The sequence below is a fragment of the Prinia subflava genome, chromosome 1, assembly GCF_021018805.1.
Source record: "Prinia subflava isolate CZ2003 ecotype Zambia chromosome 1, Cam_Psub_1.2, whole genome shotgun sequence".
Taxonomy (NCBI): domain Eukaryota; kingdom Metazoa; phylum Chordata; class Aves; order Passeriformes; family Cisticolidae; genus Prinia; species Prinia subflava.
Window position 1 is genome coordinate 74,588,245 of NC_086247.1, and position 24,354 is coordinate 74,612,598.

A 24,354-nucleotide genomic window follows, 5' to 3' on the forward strand; every position below is an offset into this window, starting at 1 on the left:
GGATCTTCCTTTCCACATAGACTACTGCACCTGAACATCTCAAGATTTAAGGTAGACTTTAAAAGGTTAACAATTATACTGGTCGGTCTGTTTATTAAGAACTTATATTAACGCAAGTTACACTACACAAGAGTAACACATCTACTTATTTGTCCTTAGTGGTTGAACTGTGAATTGCTCAAGTGCTCAAATTCTCTTTCACCTCTATCTTCCTCCGTTGCCTGCAAATCATAGGCTGCTAAAATGTAGGAAGACATTTGCACATTTTTTGTTATTGAAAAGGTACATCATCAAGCCCTATTACAGAAAAGAGAAAAAACAAGACATACACTGCTTACTAATATAAATTTCATTCCCAAATTGCACAAAAGAAAAAGTTTCTAGCACGTGAAGGCATAAAACGATAAACCAAATCAAACTATACATTTTTGAAAACAGTTATCAACTGTTATCAACTCATATCCACAAAAGCTAAAGGAAAAAGTAGGACTCAAATTCTCAGCTGAATAATATTATGATCAAAATTCAAATGAATGGTAATAAAAAAAAAGTGGCTTCATTTTTTATCCCTAGTTCACATATCAAATACCTAATTAATTACATTTTTAATTAAGCTCTTGTAAACCAAATAATATCTTTTTATGAAAGTTTAATATATTCTAGATTATATTACCAGAGCATTGAACTGACTCTCTTTGCTTGAAAATTTTAAGTTTTGGTAGGACAGCCTTCCTGATAAACAAGCTACTCTTTAAGAGATAAACACAACTACTTTTTAAGTATGCAATTGTATAGAAATAGCAGTTGAAATGCATCAGGAACACGTCCTGGCAACAACTGCAAAATTTAAGAATTAGGGGCATTTGTATTGCTTTAACATTATGGGAATCTATACGGAATCCAACCATCCCTAGCATCTATGAACTACACGCCCCCTCCAGGAAAAAGCAGTCAAGTTAGCTCCCGTCAATAGTGAAAGACCATACTGGAAACTGCTCTGCTATTAGATACATCGAGGACTCAGCCAAAACAAAAGGGAAAACAAATGGTTTACAAGAAACAGTTTTATTAACTGTGTAAATCCTTGAAATAATGGTGTGTTTCGACTCAACGAGGATAGTAATAAAGGAACTATCAGAGTGGAATTGAAAGCAACAGACTTCCAGTGTGATGCAAGAAACGGGAATTCGCACGATTCCTCTTCTTTACTGGAGGACTCAAGAGCACCCTATGACGCTGGTATTCGTGAAAACACACTCCTTTATTGTTTTGATACGTGAAGGCTTGTCACAAGACGAATAATTCCCATTAGAAACAGCTGCCCTCCTCATTAGATACAGCAAGGTGTAGTTTGTTTATAAGCAGTAAAACTTTGAATTTCATCACAGACAAAACCGCCTTCTCCGAGGAGGCAAACTACGCCTGCTTATCCCGGTTCCGAGCGCACCCCTCAGCGGAGCAGAGGGAGCAGCGCTGACCGCCGCCCGCCACGGCGGGCCCGCGCCCTCTCGGGCCGCGCTCTCCCTCGCACACCTTCGCCACTAAAGTGACCGGGGCAGCCGCCCCGCGGCTCCCTTTCACACTCAGGCTGCGGAGGCCGGACTTTGCGCACCCCTGCGGCTCGCCTGCTCCGGGGCTCCCGAAGACGGCCTCGCTCCCTGCCCCGCTCCCTGTCCCGCTCCCCGCCCGCTGTTCCCGCAGCCCCGGGCGGCCCCCGCACCTGCAGCGTGTCGGCGCCGCGCTCCGCCGGGCCCCGCGGCTCGGGGGGCTCGGTCCGGGCCCCCGGGCGGGCGGCAGCGGCCGCGGCCGGGCCCTGCGGCTGCCCCGCCGCCGCCTCCATCGCCCGCGCGGTTGCCACGGCGAGGGGCTCCCGCCACCGCCCCGCGCCGGCCGGCGGGCGCTTTTTGAACTTCCCCTCCCAGCCCGAGGTCCGTCCCCGCTTCCCATGGGAACGGCGTGGCCGGGAGATGCCGCGCACCGCGGGGCCGACGCCAAAGCCTGCAGCGACGCAGAATTCCCGGCTCCCAGCGGCCGCCCTCCAGCCAGCCGCCTCAGGGAGCCCCCGGCGACAACATCCTCCGACTGCCCAGGGCGTCACACCTTGTTACCGCCCTAAAAACTGAAAATTCGTATCAGGTACAGCATTAAAACCTCAGACATAGTGACATGATCTCACCTTTAACATCTCGTTCTCAGGAACTCCCAAAAGTTTGCGTTTGTGCAGCCCTCGCACCTGGCAGGTCTGGGGCAGGCAGGAGAGTTAAAAGCTTCCAACGCCGCTATTTTAACTCCTTGACAAAAGAGCAATGAAAGTTAATACAGCCGGCTGCTACAGGTGCACATCTTTCTACCGTGGATAACGCAGTGAGAGCTGCCCTCTTAAATGACCAGAGCAACTCCTCGTTATCAGGTTTCCTGCACTCCTCGCAGTGAAAATAAAGAGCGTGTTGGCACTCCGTTAGACGAGCTGATCATTCATGCCTAAATCAAATTCCAAGGGTGCTCATAGACGAATCTGTCCCCAAGAAAATCTCTTCATCCTTAACTTCTGACAGAAAATAGATACAAATCAGGGTGGTAGTTGCACTACAGGCAATGGTTACAGTGCATCACCAAAGTACTGAAAGCTGATTAAATATACATGAAGGACAGACTAAATATGTACAACCTGACACTGAGGCACCAGCAGCTTTCCTTCACCCACAATCTATGGCAACGCATCCTTGGGAATGTGAAAGCTAAATACTAGGAGTAAAACACAGATAATTCAGGAGCAGAAAACTTGAAATTCTTTACAGAATAGTGCAAGAAACCCAGTGCCCAGACTTGAGATAGGTATTTCACCTTGGAATGTGTTTCTCTTCTGGTCCTTCTGATGTAATTTGAACTCTGGATGAGGGAGTCTCCCACTCATCTTTTAAGGAGACATACATACACAGGGCTGCAAAACACCTGCAGAAACCCCATGTCTCAGCCCAAGAATTCCTCATCCTTAATAGGATTTTCCATCTATTCTTTGAATTCCCTGGAAGGCAAAGAATACACAAACCTCCCAGGGTCCAGTTCTCATTTGCCTATTTCATTATTTTTTTTACTAATATCAATTATTACTTCAAAGTACACTTTTTTTCTCATCTCTCCTTCAGAGACTAGGCAGGAAAAGTGACCTTTATAATAATAGTTCTTCGTGTGTTTGTTGTAGATTAACTCTGGTGGACAGCTAAAGCCTACACAGGCTCTTGCTCACTGTCCCCCAGTGGGAAACGTTCTCTTTTCAATTTTTTCTTTACTGGAAATAAGCTAATTGTGTCAGATAAAAGTTATTTATTTTATCATCCTCTTGGAATTCATAGGTTCTGATCTTTATGATTTTCCAGTTTGTTGGTTCCGTTACCAAAATTTGCATGCAAAACTGAACATAAAACTCTTCCATCAGCTTTAGAAGTGACAGAGCAGAAAAGGAAGTTTTCTACTAATGCTTTCAACCGCATTTTTTAAAATTTTCCACTGCTTAAATACCGTCAACATAATTCTTTTTTCTGTATGCTTTAGTGGAAATTCTTGTGTTTCGGTTTATGTCCAACCTGTCAAGCTGGTTAAGCACAACTTCCCCTTCTTAAATCCATGCTGAAACATGACAAAGGAACAAAATTTTCAGATTTTCAGAGCTGATAGTCATGCCATTAAGTAACCCTTTCTCAGCAATGCAATCAGTGCTTACATTTGGTGCATAGAGGGTTATACATGTATGTCCAAATATGTCTCAGAAAGCCTCAGTCTGCATCCTACCTGAGTCACTACAGTCACCTTGGTCCCTCAATTCTCTTGTGTCCCTTTTGACTTCAATCATGTCAGTTATTTATTTGACACTAATTTGATGCTCCTCACCTCAGCCTCTTACCCAAGTCTGTCTGTCACTCCATCAGCTCCTCTCAGCTCATTTTATCAGCCACTTCAGTCCTTACAACTCCCAAGTTAGTCAGCTCCTTCAGGTGGACCTGCTGGGCAGTCACCTACTGCCCTCAGCTCCACTATTGGCAAAGTGTATGACAGAACAGTTGTCCAAAGTGATTTGTACAAAAACTTCTTTTGAATTTCAGATTGTTAAAAAACATTGATACTTACAAAAACAGAAAGTCATTTCCCTGAAATAGTCATAAATACAAGTTTCCATAATTGAAGATTAATGTACATTTTTACAGGTAATAGCTACATGACAGTTAAAGTATAGAAGTGTTTTGTCTGCAATATAAGTTACAGCAAAAACAACATTCCAGCTGTTGCTTGACTAATTCAGCATGGAATGAAGGGATTATTCACACATCATGCTCTTATCTGTGTATCTAAATAAATTCAAGAGAATGCTTTTGGGAATATTTCCAGAGTTTGATATTCTGGTTCCAAAAGCAGTCACAAGACACCTTGGGAGAACAAAGAAGAGAGCAAGCTTATGTGATATTTTTGCATAATCTTTTCCCAGGCTCTGGCCATCTTTAGTTTAGGCAATTTTTAGAGCCTATTGTCATGGTGCCACCGTGACACATCAGCCAGGGCACCAGGACCCCTGTGAGTAGGTGATAGCAGTTCCTGGCAGCCAGACCCCATCCTGCTGCTTCAGCCAGGAGCTTGGCAGCCAAGGAGCAGTGAGGCAGCCCCAGTCCTGGCACTGGGCACCTCTCTGGGGACAGGGATAGGCCAAGACCAGGTTTTGTCTGCTTAGGAAATCACAGCAGAAGCTCTTCCAGATCCTTCTCCAGCCTCCCACTAACCCCATGCAAAGTTGTTGAATCCACAGCATTGTTCAGCAAAAGGATCCACGGGATTTTTGCCTGTTGCATGAAAAGTATCTTTCAACTATTAGTTTTGAACCTGGTTCTTACTATCATCCCCTAGTTGCATTTGAAAAACATGGTGAACGTTCTTTTTATATCCATTTGCTCCTTGACACTCAAATGTTTGTAGTCTTCTGACACATCTTGCCCTGCAGAAACACCCCTTCTCCAGCCAGTTCAACCATGCTCTTTTTGGAAGCCATTCCAGTCCTCTGGTCACCCTGCTGCCCTTCTCATCCTTTTCCGTTCTTACGTATCCTTTTTGAGATGGAAGAACTGTAACTGCACAGGATATTCAAGGTGTGGGCAAACAAGTTATATACAGTGGTGTAATTACATTTTCCATTTTGCTCTCTATTTCCTTCCTGAAAATTTGTAGTGTGTTCTTTGTTTTGCTTACAGCTACTGATTACTGAGTGGAGGTTTTTGTGTAGTCCTCTATTATAACTGCAGGTCAGCAATAACGTTTTAGGACCAGTTTAGTTTTAAATATTTTAAGAACTGATCTTGGAGAGCAGATAAAACTCCTGACATGATAACAAAACCTACAGTAACAATATCACCTCACTCAGCAGTACTGAGATCCATTCAGCTTCCCCCTGGCAATACCACCAGCAGTAATAATTGTTCACCCAGCACGGATAAAACCCGCAACACCTACCATGAAATTGTAAAGCACTGAAGATAAATTTTGAGCAGTGCCAAATGAAAAAAGTATAAGATCACAGTGGGACAAAAGAAATACATAATTGTACACATCCAAACCCAAAATTTCATAGTTTTATGGGTTAGCCTGTGACATATTTAATTCAAAGGCTGGACTCAATGATCTCAGAGGTATTTTTCAACCTAGCCAATTCTGTGGTTCTGTGATATCCAAATCACTGTCCAGGTTTTAGGAAAATCAAGAATTTCAAATCTTGTTCTGGTTTATACTATCACCCTTTCACTCAAATACAGCACAGTAAAAATAAACAGTCCACTTTGGTTATTTTTATCTGACCTAAAAGTTTTTATGAACCATACAAAAATTACAGTATAACTAGATAATCCCATTTTTCATATTTTTGCATAAAACAGCCACTAGAGGGGGAGATAATCCCAAACACTCGAATACGTCGAATCTTAGCTGGCAGAATTTCTGCATTTGAATTCTACTTTCTGTCAACGTTACTGCAAAATCTGGGGTTTTTTTACAGTCCATGTATTCAGCTACAATGAATCATTTTGAATTATTTGTTGTTCAGTTATTATTTTTATTAGGCCCAGCAGATGAATCAGATGAATCAGGAGTACCTTGCCAGAGCAAAGGCCCTTCATTAGAAGGCTCTGTCTATTTATTTAGTAATTAACAGATCATTTTTAAATTACGATTTCTCTGTCAGGATGATCTAATTTTGGAACTCTAGAGTTCAGCAACATTCCTTTAAGGAAATTTAAATTCCTAGTAACTTCAGCAATCTTCGACTCACTAATTCTAACAGATCACAAAACTCTGGCATGTTGTGCTCAAACACAAGTACCCTTATTGAGACAGTAGGAATATAAGTTACATATTCAAGCAGTTAGGTTATGACACTTAGAACAAATGCCAGTTTATTAACCAAACAGGAAATCAGTCTCGACTATCTATTGTGAGCATAAAAAATTCCCAGTGATTTGTTAAGGTCATAGTGAGAGTCCTGACTGCTCCACCTCCACTCAGATCAGTGTCTCTATAGCTGTTAGGAGCCCATGGAGTCGAGGTAAGGAAGACTTAACAGTGTTGTATCACAAAGCAGTCCAGACCTATGGTTCTCCATAGGAGAGGAACATAGTAATTATTCCACATCTATGATGTAATAAACACTATTAAACATTGTCAAACACAATACAGCTACAATAAAATCTTCATCTGTGGCAGCCACAGTGACACTTGAATATGGGAGGAATTGCTTTGTATTTTATTGTGACTTGTTAGGCAAATTTACGAGGCTGATGTGACACAGTATGTTATTATAGTTCTGAAAACGAAATCTGTCAAGCAAAACCAAGGGAGATGTGTCCCAGCACAAACCTGTACATCCATGTAACAGCTCCAGGAACTCCCTGATCTCACTTGCTGCTGCCATCAGTCAGAGGGGAAGCAGAGGGGCAGGTCTGCAGAAAGTGATTACCTACCACAACAGCAATTATAACCATCTTGAAGAAATAAAAGAATGTTTCGTTTCTTTTAGCATCCCACATGAGTGGTCAGGCAGAACCACAAACTGAGTTGTAATTGGTTTTCTGCCACTTTTTTTCTGGGTTATACAAGCACCCCAAACTACTGTATGTTCTACCTGGTTATAAACCAGTACTTGACAGAGGGATTAATATTATTAAATAATACCTACGTATAGATATAAATGTGCATTACAAAAATATATTCCCTTGGGTGTACATTCATTTCTCAGAAGAGGAAAAACCACTATTTTTCTCAATACACCAAGACAGGAGGTCTAAGCAGTAATCAACAAGAAATATTATAATTGTGATATAGATCAAAGGTCAAGAATTGGCAACTGGAAATAAAGGTGTAATAGTCAACCACAGAAATAGGAATTTTTCCACAAAGGAAGTTTGTCTCACAGGAAGATGAGTAACTCATGGACCATACTTTAGAGAAGAGAAAGAGAAACTAAGCTGCTGCTGTAGTTATCAATCTGACCTCTTTCTAAAAAGCAACAAATGAAAATTTCATCCAGTTTTCTGAAGGCAGGAGATCAAGTGTCTGGTTTTCCCATGCTCTTTGGTGGTAGTGTGGGCTATGCTGAGTAAATGTGATGTTGTAGGAATGCAAAGCATTCATAAAAGTTTAAAGAAGCAGCAGTGCTGTGAGAACCCAGTCTCCTGTCCCTCTCTCGTCTTCTCTCAACAAAGGCACAAACAGCTGCGGAGGGGAGATGCAGTAGAGCAACAGGAACAGCAGAGGAGGGCTGATCCAGAATTGTCCATGCTAAGAAACAAGAGGAAGCCCTGAAATCAAACAGTATTGTTCATGAGGGGTGGAGATCCTTTTAATTGGGAAAAATGGCAGCTGGAATGGCTAAGGTTATATAATATAAGCATTTACATGCAATTGCTTTCCAGCTGCTAAAGGAAGCTTTTAAAAAATGAAACATATCAAATTTTAACAGAGGAAGAGAATTATTTAAGCATTTACATGGCTGTGACCATGCAAACAAAACCCTGAAACATCCTTAAAATCTCAGTTCTTTGTTGCTGAGGAGGGTCATATGAGAACAAAGAGAAGGGGACAAAGTACCGGTTAGAGAGAAACTCGAGGAATCCCCAGGAAGTTAGACTTTAAATTGAGATAATTCACAGAAAGTCACAGAAAGGAGTTCATCTTTGACAAATCAGACTGCTTTTGAAAAATACAGCTGAGTAACTCTGCTACTTTTTTGCCCTGTCTTTTAGAGACCTTTTGCCTTACAACCCCTGCACAAAGCTTGTTAAAGATCTCTTTACAAAGTAGATAATTAAATATTGTAAGGACATACTAATTGCACAGATACAGGACTAGCTTGAATAGCAAAGGCAGAGAGCACTAGTATAAAATAAGAATTTGGGCTAGAGAACCATGAAGAGCTGTATGCCACAGAGACCAGTAATGTCTGGGAGTGACTTCATTCCTTACATGCAGATCTCTGGCCAGGGTGAGGAAATATGGCTGTAAGGGAGCAGAGCAGTTATGACACATAACTGGGCAGAGATTCAGCACAAGGGAGAAGAGTCATAAACATCAAAAGGTCTTGGACAGACCAAGAGCGACAGGATATGAGTTAGTTTGCTTGAATTGGGAGAAATACTGTTATTAGAGACCAGAAAAATGAAAATGTTGTGGCACTGCCCTGACACTGTGCTTTCACTGACTTTTTACTGACCAAGTACAGTGAGAGAGGAGGACTGCTGGTGCTGAAGCAGGAGGTCTTAGCAATAGGCAGAACTCAGGGCAGATACAGTCATCTTCAGCAGCACTTCCAACTTTTTGAACAATATTACAGATGTAAGCCTGATTTTTTTTTTCAGTAGAAAAGGCCAGACCGAAAAAGAACATTATGTAGGAGTAAGTGGATATTTTGCAATAATATTTATTTTTAATATATCTAATATATTACGCAGATGTGGCCACACCAAAACTGAGCAAGATGTTAAACTAAAAACTTAATATTAAGGATGCTACACTGAGGCTGAATATTCTATAGCTTTGGCTACTTAAAACTAATTTTATTGAGCAATTTAACTTTGCTACCTAACAGCTGTATGTAGAACATGTGCCGCAGACTTTTGAAGGTTCACTGTTTGCCACAGAGGCATCTTTGTTCATATTTTTAGATCTTTCAAATATTTGTTTACACATATCCTGGGGAGGACATACCTTCTGTAATACAGCTTGTGCATCAGCCCACTCCTGATTTATTTTAGTATCCCCCAGCTGATGGGGGACAGATGGGTGAGGGCTGGGAGCAGAGGAATGCTGCCCTGCCTCTGACGGCCCTGGAAGGTATGCAGCTCGCCTCCCCCAGACAGCTTTCAAGAGCCCTTGGGAAAGGGGCTAGTGTGACTTTTGGTCACCACAAACATCAAAAATCTATGAAAGACTCAAGAGCAATCAGCCTTTTGTCTTGCGCAGCAGGATAGATGTCACTGAGATGCTGTTGCTGAAGATTCCTATCCCAGAAAGGTTCTGTAATATTGAGGGAACTGGGACACTAAACTATGAAGTATGCAGCATTAATTTTAATAGTGATGTGTAGTTTGTGATCATAAACTTTTCCTACAGTTCCCATCTTCAGTTGTCTAGCTATGAATTGAAATTCAGTTTTTGTCTCAGCAGACTGGGAATTACAGTTTGGATTAACATATTTTGGATTAACACATTGTAAAATTAATAGAATCTAATCTGCACCAGTGGCTGCAAAGTTTTTTGTGTGCAATGCAAGCCAGTTTGCACTATGCTCCATTTTTCTGGCCACGATGACACCAGATGCCTTCTGCTAAGAAATGCTCCTCTGCACCTCCTGTTTCAGATTCACATCCTCACTGGTCCTTCAGGAGGCTGTAGCCACCATCAGAGAGTGCCAGCCACAGACACCATGACATGCAGATGGCATTAGCTGGACATCAAGTACCCATCAAAGTCACACTATCACTCCTCTCCTCAGCTGGACAGGGGAGGAAAAATAACAACCAAAAGCTCCTTGAGCAAGATAAGGACAGGGAGAAATCACAAGTTACCATCACAAGCAAAACGGACTTGACTGGAGGGAATTCATTTGTTACCAATTATATACTAAGAAATGAAACCAAATTAAAAGCACCTTCCCTCCTTCTTCCCAGGCTTTACTTTGCTCCTCATTTCTCTGCCTCGTCTCATCATTGGCACAAGGTGACAGAGAATGGGGCTGAGGTCATTCATCACACATTGTCTCTCTGGTGCTACTTTCTCCTCAGGGCTAGGACACCTCATACTCCTCCACTGCTCCAGAATGGGTCCTTTGCACAGGAGACAGTCCTCCATGAACTTCTCCAATGTGAGTTCTTCCCATGGGTTGCAGTTCTTCAGGAACTGCTCCAGTGTAGGGTCCCTGTCATGTGGTGCAGTCCTTCAGGAACAGCCTCCAGTGTTGAACCTCCATAGGGTCACAAGTCCTGTCAGCAAACCAGCTCCACTGTGGGTTCCCTTCTCCAGGGGTCCACAGGTCCCACTAGGAGCCAGCTCCAACATGGGTTTCTCATGGGGTCACACCCTTCCTGGGGCACCCACTTCCTCTAGTGTGGGATCCTCCACTGGCTGCAGGTGGATCTCTGCTCCTCTATGGACCTCCCTGGGCTGCAGGGGCACAGCTGCCTCACCATGGGCTGCACCACGGGCTGCAGGGGAATCTCTGCTCCAGTGCCTGGAGCACCTCCTCCCCTCCTTCTGCACTGATATGGATGTCTGCAGGACAGTTTCTCTCACAGATCCTCACTTCTCTCCAGCTGCTGCTGCACAGCAGTTTTTCTCCCTTTTAAGATACCTTTTTAGGTATCTTATCCCAGAGGTGCTTCCGCCATCACTGGTGTGCCCAGCCTTGGCCAGTGGCAGGTCCATCCTGGCATAGGCTCTGTCAGACATGGGGGATGTCTGTGACTTCTCAAAGAAGCCACCCTTGTAGCCATCCCTGGCTACCAAAACCCTGGCATGCGAACAGAATTCAATGCCATAGGCAGGGCAGTGAGCAGAAGAGACCCTTCTGAAAGCTTCACTCCATACAGATCATTTAAATGTGAGCCATTGAATTCCCTCAGGGTAACAGAGTCAACGCAAAGGGAAAAGACTCCAGTCCCACAGTTTTCTTTGGGAAATGTGGATGATCTCAAAGATGAAGTTGTGGGTTTAGAAAACAATGTTTTAATGTAGAAATTTTTCTAAAATATTGTTTGCAAACTTGTTTTATATTCAGTGATTCATGCACTGTATTATGCTTACCAGCAAATTTTTCACCTATAATGAGTATAACGTATTACTGCCTTTTTGAATGGGAGGATGGGATAATCCTCTAGGGAAGAGCCCTAATACGAGTGCAGGCAGCTGCTAGTTCCCAGTATGCAGAATCCACATCATGCCTGCCTCTGTTGCAGGTATGGTAATTGGTATAAAACCAGGCTACAATTAGGCCAGGTCCACTGGGAGTGTCTCATAATTCTGAACTTTCAGACCCCCCGATAAATCTGTTCAGGACTTGGACAAACTCCTGGTCAACACCTTCCCTGTTTCTGCTGTACACTTTGGAAAGCCAGCCAAAGGCAGCTATTTCACCTCCTAAGGTGCCTTTGGCCCCCAACAAGAGACTCAAGTTTCTTGCTGTCTTCTCGCCTTGGGTACAAGATTTTGGGGCTCAAACAGAAACCCCTACCAGCTGGTTGGTACCAACAGTTCCACGTGTTGTTCTGCCTCCTTCAGAACTATGCAGGGAGTAGAAGATCCCTGTTTTTCCTCACAGCTTCTCCCTTTAGTAGTTGTGTAGACAGCGGTGGAATGACCTGGGAAGAGGAGGCTGCGAAGTCCAGCAGAAAGGAAAAACTGCTGGGCTAATGACAGCAGTTTCTCTGCCACATGTCTAGTGGGAAAGGATATTTGTAGAAAATGTTTTTTGAGAAACAGGAGGAAGTCATTTGGGAAGGAAATAAAAGACTCAAAACAAGAAACAAAAATGGAGAAAGAGAGATTTCCTTCCTCACATTTTTGATGATTTCTACTGAGAAGAAAACATCATAGATGCTCCATACCACCAAACTGCAAACATACTGGAAATCAAGCACTTGCTGATATGTAGTTCCCACACTCATAAGATATTTTTCCTGTAACAAAAACATAAAAAACTTCCTCAAAAGCTAAAATTCTGTATTAGTCTCTTTATCGTTTGTATTTCTAAACAAAATTTATACCAGAATGCTGTATAAGTGTGAAACCCTACTATTAATGTGTACGTTTCACCAGCCTCTAGTACTCAGGATTGCTGCTACAAACGACATAACTATAACAAAACAAAGCTTACAGGAATTAGCGATTCTCTCTGCTATTTTGTCTGTTAATTTGTTCCTACAATGTCTTACAGTGGCTGCTATTAACATCATTTTTGTTTTTCTACTTGAATAATTTGCTATTCCCTAGACTAAGACAGCTTTGAAAATAAAAATTGAGTCTTGGTGAGTTTAATATTAATTCCTTGTTATTAAGCAACTAAGATCTTCTTTATATGTCTGGAATACAAATGCATATTAATAATGCCAGCATACCTTTAGAAAATTACTATCATCGTAATAAAACACTCCACTAAGTGTAACAATATATTTTCAGGGTAGTACCTGGGGGAAAAGAGTGTAGATGTTTGATTGTATTAACATTTAATATAAAATGTTTAGAGGCCATAATTTATTGTATAAATGTTCTTGAATATTAACGAAGCATTGAAGGATTGACAAACAACTCACATGAAACCTAATGCAGAACTGAAATCTGTGAGCAATTCCTTTTCATAATTCTTTTTGATTTTCCAGGAGTAGACATGTGAAACTATTCACTGAACAGCAACATCTCAGACTGAGGGCAACACAGACTTCGAATAGAAAAACACTTAGGGTTAATCTGTATGGAAAAAAAAAAATACATAGTATATTTATAAGGCTGACAATGCATATATTGACCATACAGTTAAAAATCTGATTCCAGTGTTTGTGACTGACAGAAGTATAGTGTAAACCAGAAGCCCGTCTTGAAGCCTGACATCTGGCATATGTCTCTGTGTGGTCTGACCAGAAGCATTGTACTAGAAATCCCATCACTACATAAAGCTCCACCCAGGGATCTGAAGTGTTCTGAGAATATGTAACGTGCAAGATAAGAAAAGCAGGTCAGTAGCTAACAACGTTATGTTGACTGAACTGGTAGAAGTTATACTATGTTAACATTTTTGGTTTGCAGCAGCAGAAGGATAAAGCAGTCCAAAATTTGCTAGGTTTCTATTATGCTTTCCTCATTGTTCTTGGCTGGGACAGGAAACAAAATCTACTAAGTTATTGTCTCAAATTGCATAAGCAATTACATTCTTTGAAAACCATTATCTGCATGAAATCTCTTATGGCAGGAAATCACAAACAGAAAGAAATTCCTTCACATCAAGAGAAAAGTCCGAGTACTTTCAGTACTTATTTAAAGTGTAAAAGTTGCCACAAAAATTGGCACTAATCACTAATTCCAGATACCTGTCTTGACAGTAGACTGATTTCTTTAGAAAGAGCCTAAGGGTATTAGGTAAGGAAAAAGAGAATTGTCTGAAATACTAACAATTAAATTTTCTATCAGACAATCTGTAATTTGTCACAACTGATCACTGAAGAGAGATACAGAGAACACAGAACAGATGACCATACACACATTTGAAGTTCATACTTTAAAACAGTGTTGTGATGTTGTGAGAAAAAATGCCTGGCCTTTCATAACAGCATCTATGGCAGAGCAGAAGCACCTGAGAGGAGCGATACAGGGAAGAAATCACTGGCAGCTCACATGCTGAGCCAGACCATTTACAGCCTGTTTACACTAACTGGCAGGATGATAAAAAGTCACATCTTTTCTTCCCTTTTGCTTTTCCTACAGTATTCACATGTCATCACACTGGTTCTGGAAGCTGCTGAAATCCCTCAGTAATGCCTCATTTTATAACAGGATTGTTTGCTAGATGTATACAGCGTACTCAGCTTAGTGAATTTACTGAAAGGTAAAAAAACCCACCAAAAAACAAATCCAAGTAATAGTTCATGTGTGTCTCTAGATGAACCCTCCCCAAAATATGTCCTTTTTAGCTCTATTCAAAATGAGTAGAGAAGACTGAAGAGAGAGGAGGGGTGAGGAGCTCAGTCTGCTGCAGATAGTCAGAGGTTGTCTGACCTCCCTGAGCTCCGGTTGGATATCCCAAGGAACTCCACATCCCTGAAGAAAAGAAACTTTGTGAACTTCAAAGGTGGATGGCATCCTCATCTGCCATGCAAAGACAGCTACTCAAATGATACTTTTAAAATAATAGCAACAAACAGTAAGAATGCCACACATAAACACACCTTATATATCAGCTTCATAACATTGTGGGGGTTTTGCAATCCTTGCTGTATCAAAGAAACCTGCATGGTTTGGCTTTTTTTTTTCTTTAATTTGACTCTCTAAAGATGATAAAATGAGGAAGGCTCCTCAGTTTGCATTTTTCCTTGGCATGCTGACTTTACAAAGCAACAATCTCCCTTCCTGATTGTCATAATCTCACCCTGCCCTTTCTAACCCTGTCTGCCAGTACCAGTTATTACCTTTTTAATAGCACTGCAGATTACTAGTAGTCATAAATTGCAGGTTTTACACTTAATCATGACTTCTTTGATTCATTTCTGTCAATGGCATAATTTAGATCACCCTTTTTACCAGCACAAGGGTTGTCTCAATGTCTAAAGGAACAGACATTTTGTCAGGCTTATTTCTTATCCAATTATCAAGCTAGGATTAAAATGAGAAAATGGTGATTTTCTCTGCCACCTTTTCTCTTTTCTGCTGACTTTCAGTAACCTTCATGCCTGCTGCACTGCACAGCAATTCTTCTTAATCATTTATTTTGTTAAAATTCAAAGTGTGTCAACAACTTGTAGGGAAGGTGACAAAGCTAATTCTGGGGGAATGCATTCGATCTATTTGGTCAGACTCTGCCAGCAAGAAATGCCCCTGTCAATGCCCCTGTCAAACCTGTATTAATGACAGTTTAGACATGTGTGTTCTGCCCTCATATATCAGCAGAAGCTCACCTTTCCATGAACGTAATTAACTTGGCCTTGCCTGTGGCAAAGAGCACAGCAGGTATGTCAATCTGTGCATGTCTGAGCTAGCTAATTCTTGTCTTTTCATGATGTTGCTAGACTTGGGATTACACGCTCAGAAAACATTATATTTTCAGGTTATGCTTCTGGGCTTTCTTGAAGACAATGACTTCTGAATTGGGACCAAGGCAGTGCAGATGACAGCATTTAAAGGCTAAGAGTACTTATATTCACATGGATAAATTATGTGTTGTATTTTTTGTCTCATACAAGCTTTCAGGAATATATTGAATAAGAAGTGTACTCATTTTATATTTAGAACCATTTTGCATAAATACAAAATTACCCCACTATTTGAGAGATAAGGCAGTAAATAAAGTCCCAAGCTTTATGATACAGAGATGTTCATGCTATTAGATTGTCTTCCACAAGTGGTGCCCACAGTCTATGTCTATACTGTTTCCCTTGCTTACTCCCAAGGACCACACCAGTGTAGACATGGTGATGTAAAGCATAAAGATCGTCATTCGTTCATTCAGTCATTCATTCAACCTTCTGTCCATCTATCCCTCCATCCATCCATCCATCCATCCATCCATCCATCCATCCATCCATCCATCCAGTGCAGTGTGTAGCTCCAGACAGCTGGCACAGCCCAGCTAACCTAGTAGGGAAGAGAAGTCAGTAGTTACAGAATGGGAACTGGCACCATTACCAAGGGGGAAAAACCTCCCAAAACAAATCACTACAAAAGCTTAAACAAAGTATCACATTCAGCCCAGTAGCAAATACATCTGATTGTGATGAATGTTGGTATTCAGTTGACATGGAAAAACCTTAAAAATATTGTTTTACTTAAAAAAAAATCCAGTTTCAATAATCAAAGGCTTTAATTTATTCAGGGCTTTAAAGTACGGACATTTCTCCTTAAGGGAAGAGTGAGAGATTTTCAGAAGGACGTAACTCAGTTCTCTGGCTCTGTCTTTTGAAGGGCTGCAGAGAGATGCAGATTTTTAATAGGAGCAACTCTGTACTGAGATGCTAACAAATCACTGGGGACCCACAGGTACAAAGACACTTCTTATCCCATCTTTTCTGTACCTTAAGCAAGGGTAAAGTGGTTATTTAATTTGCATATTTGGGAAATTATTATGTCCTACAACTACAAATATTTCATTTATATACAAGAACACATTTATTTTAACGTCCAGAGAAAAATTCCTGTGGGACAGTAATTCCACAGACTGTGAAATATTGTCAACAGGGTTAAGCACAACTTAGAAATCTTGCTTATTTCTGTAAGCTGTTAAATTAGATGGACACATATCACATACCTTATACCATATAATTTGAAGAAAAAGGGGAAAACTGGACAAAGGGCTATACATTTGATACACATTTTTATTTCAGAAAGGTTTCTTTGGCCAAAGGATAATATGAAAAAAATTAAGTATAGCAGTGCTCATTTATTTAAACAGGTTTGTAACATTAGTTTGTAACTATACTTCAGGTCATAATTAATGAGATTAATATGATATTTATCATTCAGAGAATCATGTATCAAATATTATGATCACATACTTTTATATGTTATATAGCAAATATCATTTTCATTCTCTGCTTGCAAAAATGAAACAAAACTAAAACTCTGAGAGACAGAAGATGGATGGATAGATACTTACATAAATACATACATAATATTTGAGATCTATCAAACAACAGATGCTTTCTAAAAGAGGCACACACTTAACTTCCTTTGTTAAGCTGTTGTTTTGTAGATCACGTATTTGGGAAAAAGAAAGAGGAAGCCATGTAATTCTGATGGTTCATGCATGGACTTATGCCAATAAATACAGAGCTGGGCCAATTAGCAATCTCTTTTTCCTCGGTTAAGAAGGACCCAGTTGATCACCCAACCAGTGAGGGCTTCACTAATTCCTAACTCCTGCCGAGTAAAGGAATGCTCTAGAGACCCTGCATGGTTAGGGGGGCAGGATGAGGAAGCTTTGGCATCAGCTCAGGTGAGGATGAACCTTTTTGCCCCAGACCTGTAGCAAATGGATGACTACACAGCAAATCCATTGCTTCGGATCAAGCTGGAGTTGAGAAGTTTCATATGGCAGTTGTGGTAGCTTGGGCCTTGCAAAAACCCCTGTATCCTCTAGATCACCAGAGTTGATCACAAAGGCCATGAACTGGACTACAGAGTTTACCTGGGTTTTGACTATGTGTTGAATTTGTAATGAAATTTGCACCCTACCAAATCAATACCATACTAAGTGTTTCTGTCATTCCTTCAGCTATAGGCAGAATTGGTATTGTTAAATGCAGTATCTGCTGAAGTTTTCTCCTGAATGCTTCTTCCCTGTTTTGTTTTTCTTTTTTGTATTCATTTGCTTGGATTGCTAGCCCTCTCATGGCATGAATCAGCACAACACTCAAACACCAGCCCTGACTGAATTCACAAAGATTTAATATCTGTTTAATGTCAGCCCTATCAGAACAGTTCAGTCCAACAGCAAACTCTGAGCAGAGCCCTATGACTTCTGACTAACTATGTCAAAGAGGAGTCAATACCCCTGTGGTGTGAATCAGAGAGTTTTATATTTCCACTTTCTGCCACACTAGGCCCACAAACAACTTCATTCTGCAATGTTTTTATAACAAAGAACCGTGCCTATATTTTACAAGAACCAGAACTTGTACCAATCTCATCTCAGAACTACATGTGTGTTTTCAAATGTACTTAATTCAAAGAGTTTGTTCATGAATGAAAAAAGCCCTTCTGTCTGTTTGGTACTGCATTCCAATACAGATTGTAAGCAAATAGACAAATTAAAGTGAATTGGAGCATTCAGTCCCTTCTCCTGTGTAGCTATCCCTGGCGAATTTAACTGAATCAATGAATAAACCTCTTATTTTGAATGAATGTTGGAAAAGAAAAAAATTTTCAAATAGTACCAGTGACTGACTGCCATTCTCTCTATTCAGAAGTAGCCCCTAATGAACCCTGAAGGTATAAACAGACCTCTGTGTGTTTCAGAAAGGACTCTTTTAAACAATAAGGAGTTCACACCATTCTATGAGGTCTAACCATGAATACAAAGAAAGATATATAGGATGAGTTTTCATTTATTCTGTTGCTCTTTTACATTTTCCAACATTTAATAGTGCTTGGTGAATGCTGTACATTCATTTTATGTGGTGGTGTACAGACCTCTTTACCTAGTCAGATTGTTACAAAGGGAATGTAGAGTAAAAATTAACAATTAAAAATTGGCCATGTGTCTAAGTTTGGGAAGACAGGTGTCTGCCAGGGAAAGCTTGGAGCATCCCTTGGAATAGAGAATGTAACCCCCCTCCCTCTGAATTATTACAGTTTTGAAATAAAGGGTCTTTCAGGCAAGGATACAGGAATAGGAATAACAGTTCTTTACTGTGGAAATTAAAAATTAAAATGTAGTAGTACAAAAAAAGCAAACAAACGAAAAAAGGAAAACACTGATAAAACCTGACACCCTGTTGTTCAGAGTGTTGGTAGCAGTCATTAAATCCTCCTGGAGTGACAGATGTGGTTCTGTTGGAGCAGAGATGATCCTGTAGAAGAGTATAGTTTTCCTCTGAAGGTCCAGTGGTGGTGAGATGAGTCTGGTCTTCCTCTGGGAATCCAGTCTGGGACTCCAATCTGGAAACAGGCTGCTCTGGTGTTCGGAATCTCAGGTTTTATCCAGGTAGGAATGCTTGGCTCCTCCCACTGGGTGGAGCATCTCACAATGGGATGATGTAATTGTATCAGTCATGCAGTGAGCCTTAATGGCTCATTAACAGAAGATATCCCCCTGGAGGGAGGATGGGTCGTGGAAGAGAAAAAGAGCACTGCCCCTCCTGGTTTTACCAGCTGGCACATTAAGAGAAGACACCTGCCTCCTCTCCCCAGAGTCACAAGGAATGGGTCATAGACGAGATAAAGAAAACACCTCCCCAGCCAGTTTCAACAGATGGCAATAGAATATGTACTTTCGGTCACATCTTGTTGCAACTCACGACAATTACCCACTGTGTGCAACCTGGTCCCTCAGCAAAGACAATCCACAAATGGGTTTGTCTGTACTAGAGACAAAATTGATCCACACTATCCTCCCTATCAAACCTCTGACATGCACCACGGGAACTTTGTCCCCATCTACTGTATGCAGGGGCTCAGACTGGACAGGGACTGCTTGGTTGGTGGAGCCTCACGTGTTAACTAACCAGGTGGCCTTTGCTAAATGCTGCTCCCAATTCTTGAAAGATCCCCCATTCAGGGCTTTCAAGGTGGTTTTTAAGTGGAGTCCATTGTACCTCTCCACTTTGCCTGCAGCTGGTGCATGATAAGGGATGTGATATATCCATTCAACGCCATGTTCCCTAGCCCAGGCTGCTATAAGGCTGTTCTTGAAATGGGTCCCATTGTCTGACTCGATTCTCTCAGGGGTGCCATGTCTCTACAGGACTTGCTTTTCTAGGCCCAGGATGGTGTTCCGGGCAGTAGCATGAGGCACAGGGTAGGTTTCCAGCCATCCAGTGGTGGCTTCCACCATGGTCAGCACGTAGCGCTTGCCTTGGCGGGTTTGGGGAAGGGTGATGTAGTCAATCTGCCAGGCTTCCCCGTACCTGTATTTGGACCACCGCCCGCCATACCATGGGGGCTTCAGGCTTCACTTGCTTGATTGGCTTGATTGCAGCCCACATCTCACAGTAAGAGATTTTTACATCTTCAGTTTATGTTCTGTCTGAAAAAGAAGCCATGTGTCACAAGGGGTACCATAATGTTAATTTGATGGGCCTGTTTCCAGCACATCTCCTTCATGAAATGGAATTTCCAACCACCAAATTCCAAATGGAATTTCCGCTGGTCTCCTCAAAAGAGAATTAGAACCTAGTTGCTAATGGAAAGTGGGAGAAATCAAAAGTCAGACTCTCTGCAAACATCAGTAAAGACCAATAAGGACTCATTCTCCATACAAAGTAATCACTGAAATGAGAAAACATTAATTATATGAAGGTCTATTTGTTGATGCCAATTCTGAGCTTTTTGAGATATTTGTATGAATAAACCATAAGAACAGTATCAAACTTGTGCATGCATTCTAACCCCTGTAGGCCTTAGAAGAGATTCTGTAATACTGAGAAACTCTTGAAAAATTCTGAAGGTGTCTGGTACTTCCCAGTAAAACGTGACATGAAAGTAGTATTTGGTACTTGCTGGTCTAAAGCATATCTGTTAGTAATTGAAAGGTAGAATCAGTACAGCTCATAAAGGTGAAAAGAGTAGGGATAAATGGGTTTAGGTTTGTGTTAAAGTTGATAGCAATAAAAACTTTGGATCTGTTGCAGTGAACAGCAGTGATGAGGGTAATGAGAATGAGAAAATATTAGAACTAAGAATAAGCAGATTTTTATTTTCAGACTGTAAATATGCTTGCCAAGAACACTGCAAATTCAGCAGAACATACTTCTGAAGTAACAGTTTCCTCGGCAGAGATTATTGTTACCTTGTGGCTTCAATTGTTTTCCATATTGTAAATGCCATGTTTTAATTTATTCCAGTAACATTGTGATTATCATACAGGGTATTTTTACTTTTAATGTTTGATATTCAAGCCTTATACACCAGAAATTATAATACCTTTAATCAAGTTTATGGATATTATTAATACTACAGATATGGATGATGGTCTGTCATGGACTGGGAACAGGAGGGCAAGATCCTGCTCTTACATGCAACCAGCAGCTTTAGAAGTCCTGTGGTTAGAAGATGACTGAAAAAATATCAGGATGCAGAGAGCATCTCTGGGTGGTGGGTCACACAACCCTTCATAGTTCCAATTGCTTTTGGAAAGGATTTGAATACATGGTGATGTATTCAAATGACAGCCCTTTGATTTGCACTTCTAAGTAGTGGATTGCTTTCCGTCATTAATTCTTAACTGCAGTGCTTTATCGTCCTGTCCTGTTCTCCAGTTTCTACCAAGTATTCACAAAATCACTTTATCACTCTCTTTCATCACTTTGAAACATAAGTGATAATCTATGTGACAATGTCCAGATTATCACATAATACAGAAATTTGAAGCAGAAGTGCATAAATTAACCTATTTTAAGGCATTTGCCTGTATTCCTATAGACCAATGCAACATGGTAAATTCCAGGGCAAACTGAAGGCATACCTCAGTGTGCAAAGCAATTGCACAAGTCTGATCCTTCCTCCACACCAGGCTCATTATGAAAGGGGAGTGCACCAACACAGCTTTAGTCAAACTTCTGAGCCCAGCTCAGAAGTAGAGATAGGGGTAGAGGTGCCAACAGCCATTCTTCCTGTACTTCCACACATCCAGCACATCTTCCAAGGCATATGAGTAGTATTATTAACAAATGGTTACTAAAATTGATGGGATTGTAAGGCTAGCTTCCAAACAAGGATGCTACATTATATGGATTATACGTAACAGCCCAGTTTAGCACCTCTACTAAATCTGAGGATTATTACATTTCTGCCTGTCAGTTGAGCCATACTAACTAATTCAGTGTACCTGCTTCACCAAAATGAGTAGGTAACATTTCCCACTTTCGGTGCAGGATGACTCAAAAAGTATCCAAGCTAATGATTTTCTCCTTTTCCCATGGGCTATATGTGTATGCATCATTTACTGTGGCCTTGGACAATGCACAAGATGATGCACCCTGGTCTTGAAGCTGCTGTTGTCAATTTAAGTATTAAGTGAGAGAGCAAAAGCTGAAACTTTGAGGTATTTTCCTGTTTCATGTGCAAAAGAGGTTTTCTAGTGAAATAATAAAATTAATAATAAAATTCAGGTGCTCGAAGGACTAATCACTAGACTGTGTTTACCTAATCTCATGATTTTCAGCTAGCCAAACTGAGGTATGTTCATACAGACTAATATTCAGGAGTATACCTCAGAATACACTTCTTCCCACAGGTATAACTATTTTGAACACGACAAGTCTTTTTGGGCATAATGTAAAAATAGGATCATTCCCTCACAGGAATGCTTTGAAGGGAAGGGTTTATGCTTAGTTAGATTTACAAATGTCAAAAAAAAAACATCACTTCCCAGGATGTTGTGCTGCAACAAAACAATTAGTTATGAAATTGTATGTTAATAAAAACAGTTGGTTCTTTTTGTAGTTCAAATCCCTTTGCCCTCACTCTATATACAATAAAGAGCTTCTGAATGACTATAGCTATAATCATAATGTGTGAATTTATATTATGTATGAAAGGTCATGGCCTAGAAGGCAGTCAGTTTCTTTTCATGTATGTACTCCTTAAGAGTTGGAACTTATGGAAGTCAGGCAAAAGGGAAAGAAAGAGGCTTTGCATTGCTACTGTGGAGGCACCCAGGATAATTTTTCCTTTCCTCAACTTTCTGGCTGTGTCATGTTTTTGTTCAGTGACCACACTTTCCGTGTCCCTACCATTTTAAATTCCCTTTTCTTCTGGCGTGTGTGCATTTCCCCCTTCAGCCTCAACTTACTCTTTTCACATCCCTTTCAGGATTATGTGGTGCTGAAACTGTGATGGCTCAGAGAGTCACCCTGGGCAGCTGGGATTGCAGCAGAGCTGAGCACTACAGGGGAGGACAGAGGGCTCAGGCAAGGCGGGATGCTGAGCTCTGGGGTTGGGACACTGCCTGGCAGCCTGACAGGTCACCAGGGCAGCTCTGGAACTTCTGTCCCTGCTTCTTTTGATTCTGGATGAGCATTTTCTCCCAGTCAAGTTTTTTAACTTTCTTCTGCAGTCATCAGAGAAGAAAACAAATTTTTTTTTCATTTGAAAAAAAGACAAAAAGAAAAGACAAAAGGAGGTAGATTTAGGAAGATTTTCACCAAATTACATAATTCCTCAAATAAGGCTCTAGGAAATAGTTATCTATAATGATGAAATAATAGGAACAGAAAAACTTGTGCTGAGCTGGCTGTGAACTCTTTGTTGGTTAGAGTGATACCCTACATACTTCAGATTTGGAGGAACTTTACCCTCCCAGAGAAACAAGGGGAGTTCCAAAGAAGTTTTTCTACTTTTTTGCTACTTGCTGCAAGTTATACTTGATGATACTCAGAAGGAACTCTACTGGTTGGTGGCCAAATAAAGGTTCAAATGCATAAAACTAATGCAATATGGTTCAGATATATAAATATTCTGAAAAAGAAACTACCACTCTCATCTCCCATGGCTTTATCAATGTAAAAAACTTTCAATATATGAAAAAGTTTGATTTTCAAACTTGTATGACTTGTAGTTTTGATCATAGCACTGTAATACTTCCTTATCTGGGTTTGTTTTAATAATGTCTGAAGCAGGTACACTGAAGATGCAACTCTTCTGTAGGAATGAGTCTGTTTTCCCTTTTATTACAAGACTTGGTCCCAGATTTATGGATCAGTGTTGTTTTCTTGTGAGGGATTTACTTGCAGTCAGGTTACTTGTCTGAACTTCTTTTCCTATCAATGGAAGGTAATACAATCTGCTGAAGTATGAGTCATCTCGTCCTTCAGTAGATTTCTAAGTTAGGTCAGATGAATCATTTTTCTTGGTGCCTACTTCTCCCTGCAGACAATAAAGGGAATCTAACAGAGCAGCTCTGATCTATGCCATACATGTTGTGTGTCTAAAGCTACTGGAGATGAAACCCACTTCCAGTGTTTGTGGAAAATGTACACAGTCCATCAACACTAATTGGCTTCTGGGTGAAATGGAAGCTATGGGTGCACAGCCTTCCAGCAGAGGTCTGTCCTGCAGTCAGGGAGCCCATGTAATCTCCTTGCCTACAGGAGTGACTTCTGTCTCTTCAACAGGTTTGTTGTGTACCAACCAACACCCCATGCAGAAAGCCTCCCTGCTATGTTTCAGGGGAAATAAAAAGGATATTTAGCTTGATGAATTTCATCAAATGTATGGCACTTTTCCAGCAAAACCTCTCATGCCTATTCTATTTAACTGGAAAAATCCTGGCCTGTGTTAGTTGGGACATTTGCTAACATGTAGGAGCAGCAGCAGTAACATCTGACTTAGATGTCTGCTATAACATTGAATAGCTAAACTTGGGGCAGCTGTATGGTACCTAATCAATGCAAAGAATGTTGTTGTGGGCTT

At 40.9% G+C, this 24,354-nt stretch overlaps 1 protein-coding gene across 1 annotated transcript in view; it reads right to left on the reverse strand.

The window, feature by feature from the left end:
• Positions 1–2,062, reverse strand: part of DNAH5 (dynein axonemal heavy chain 5) — a 140,808-nt gene extending 138,746 nt beyond the window's left edge. The window contains exon 1 of the mRNA XM_063400146.1: positions 1,721–2,062. Coding sequence (XP_063256216.1) covers positions 1,721–1,840 — 120 coding nt within the window. The 5' untranslated portion in view covers positions 1,841–2,062. The remainder of the gene's footprint in view (positions 1–1,720) is intronic.
• Between the last annotated feature and the right edge of the window lie 22,292 nt (positions 2,063–24,354).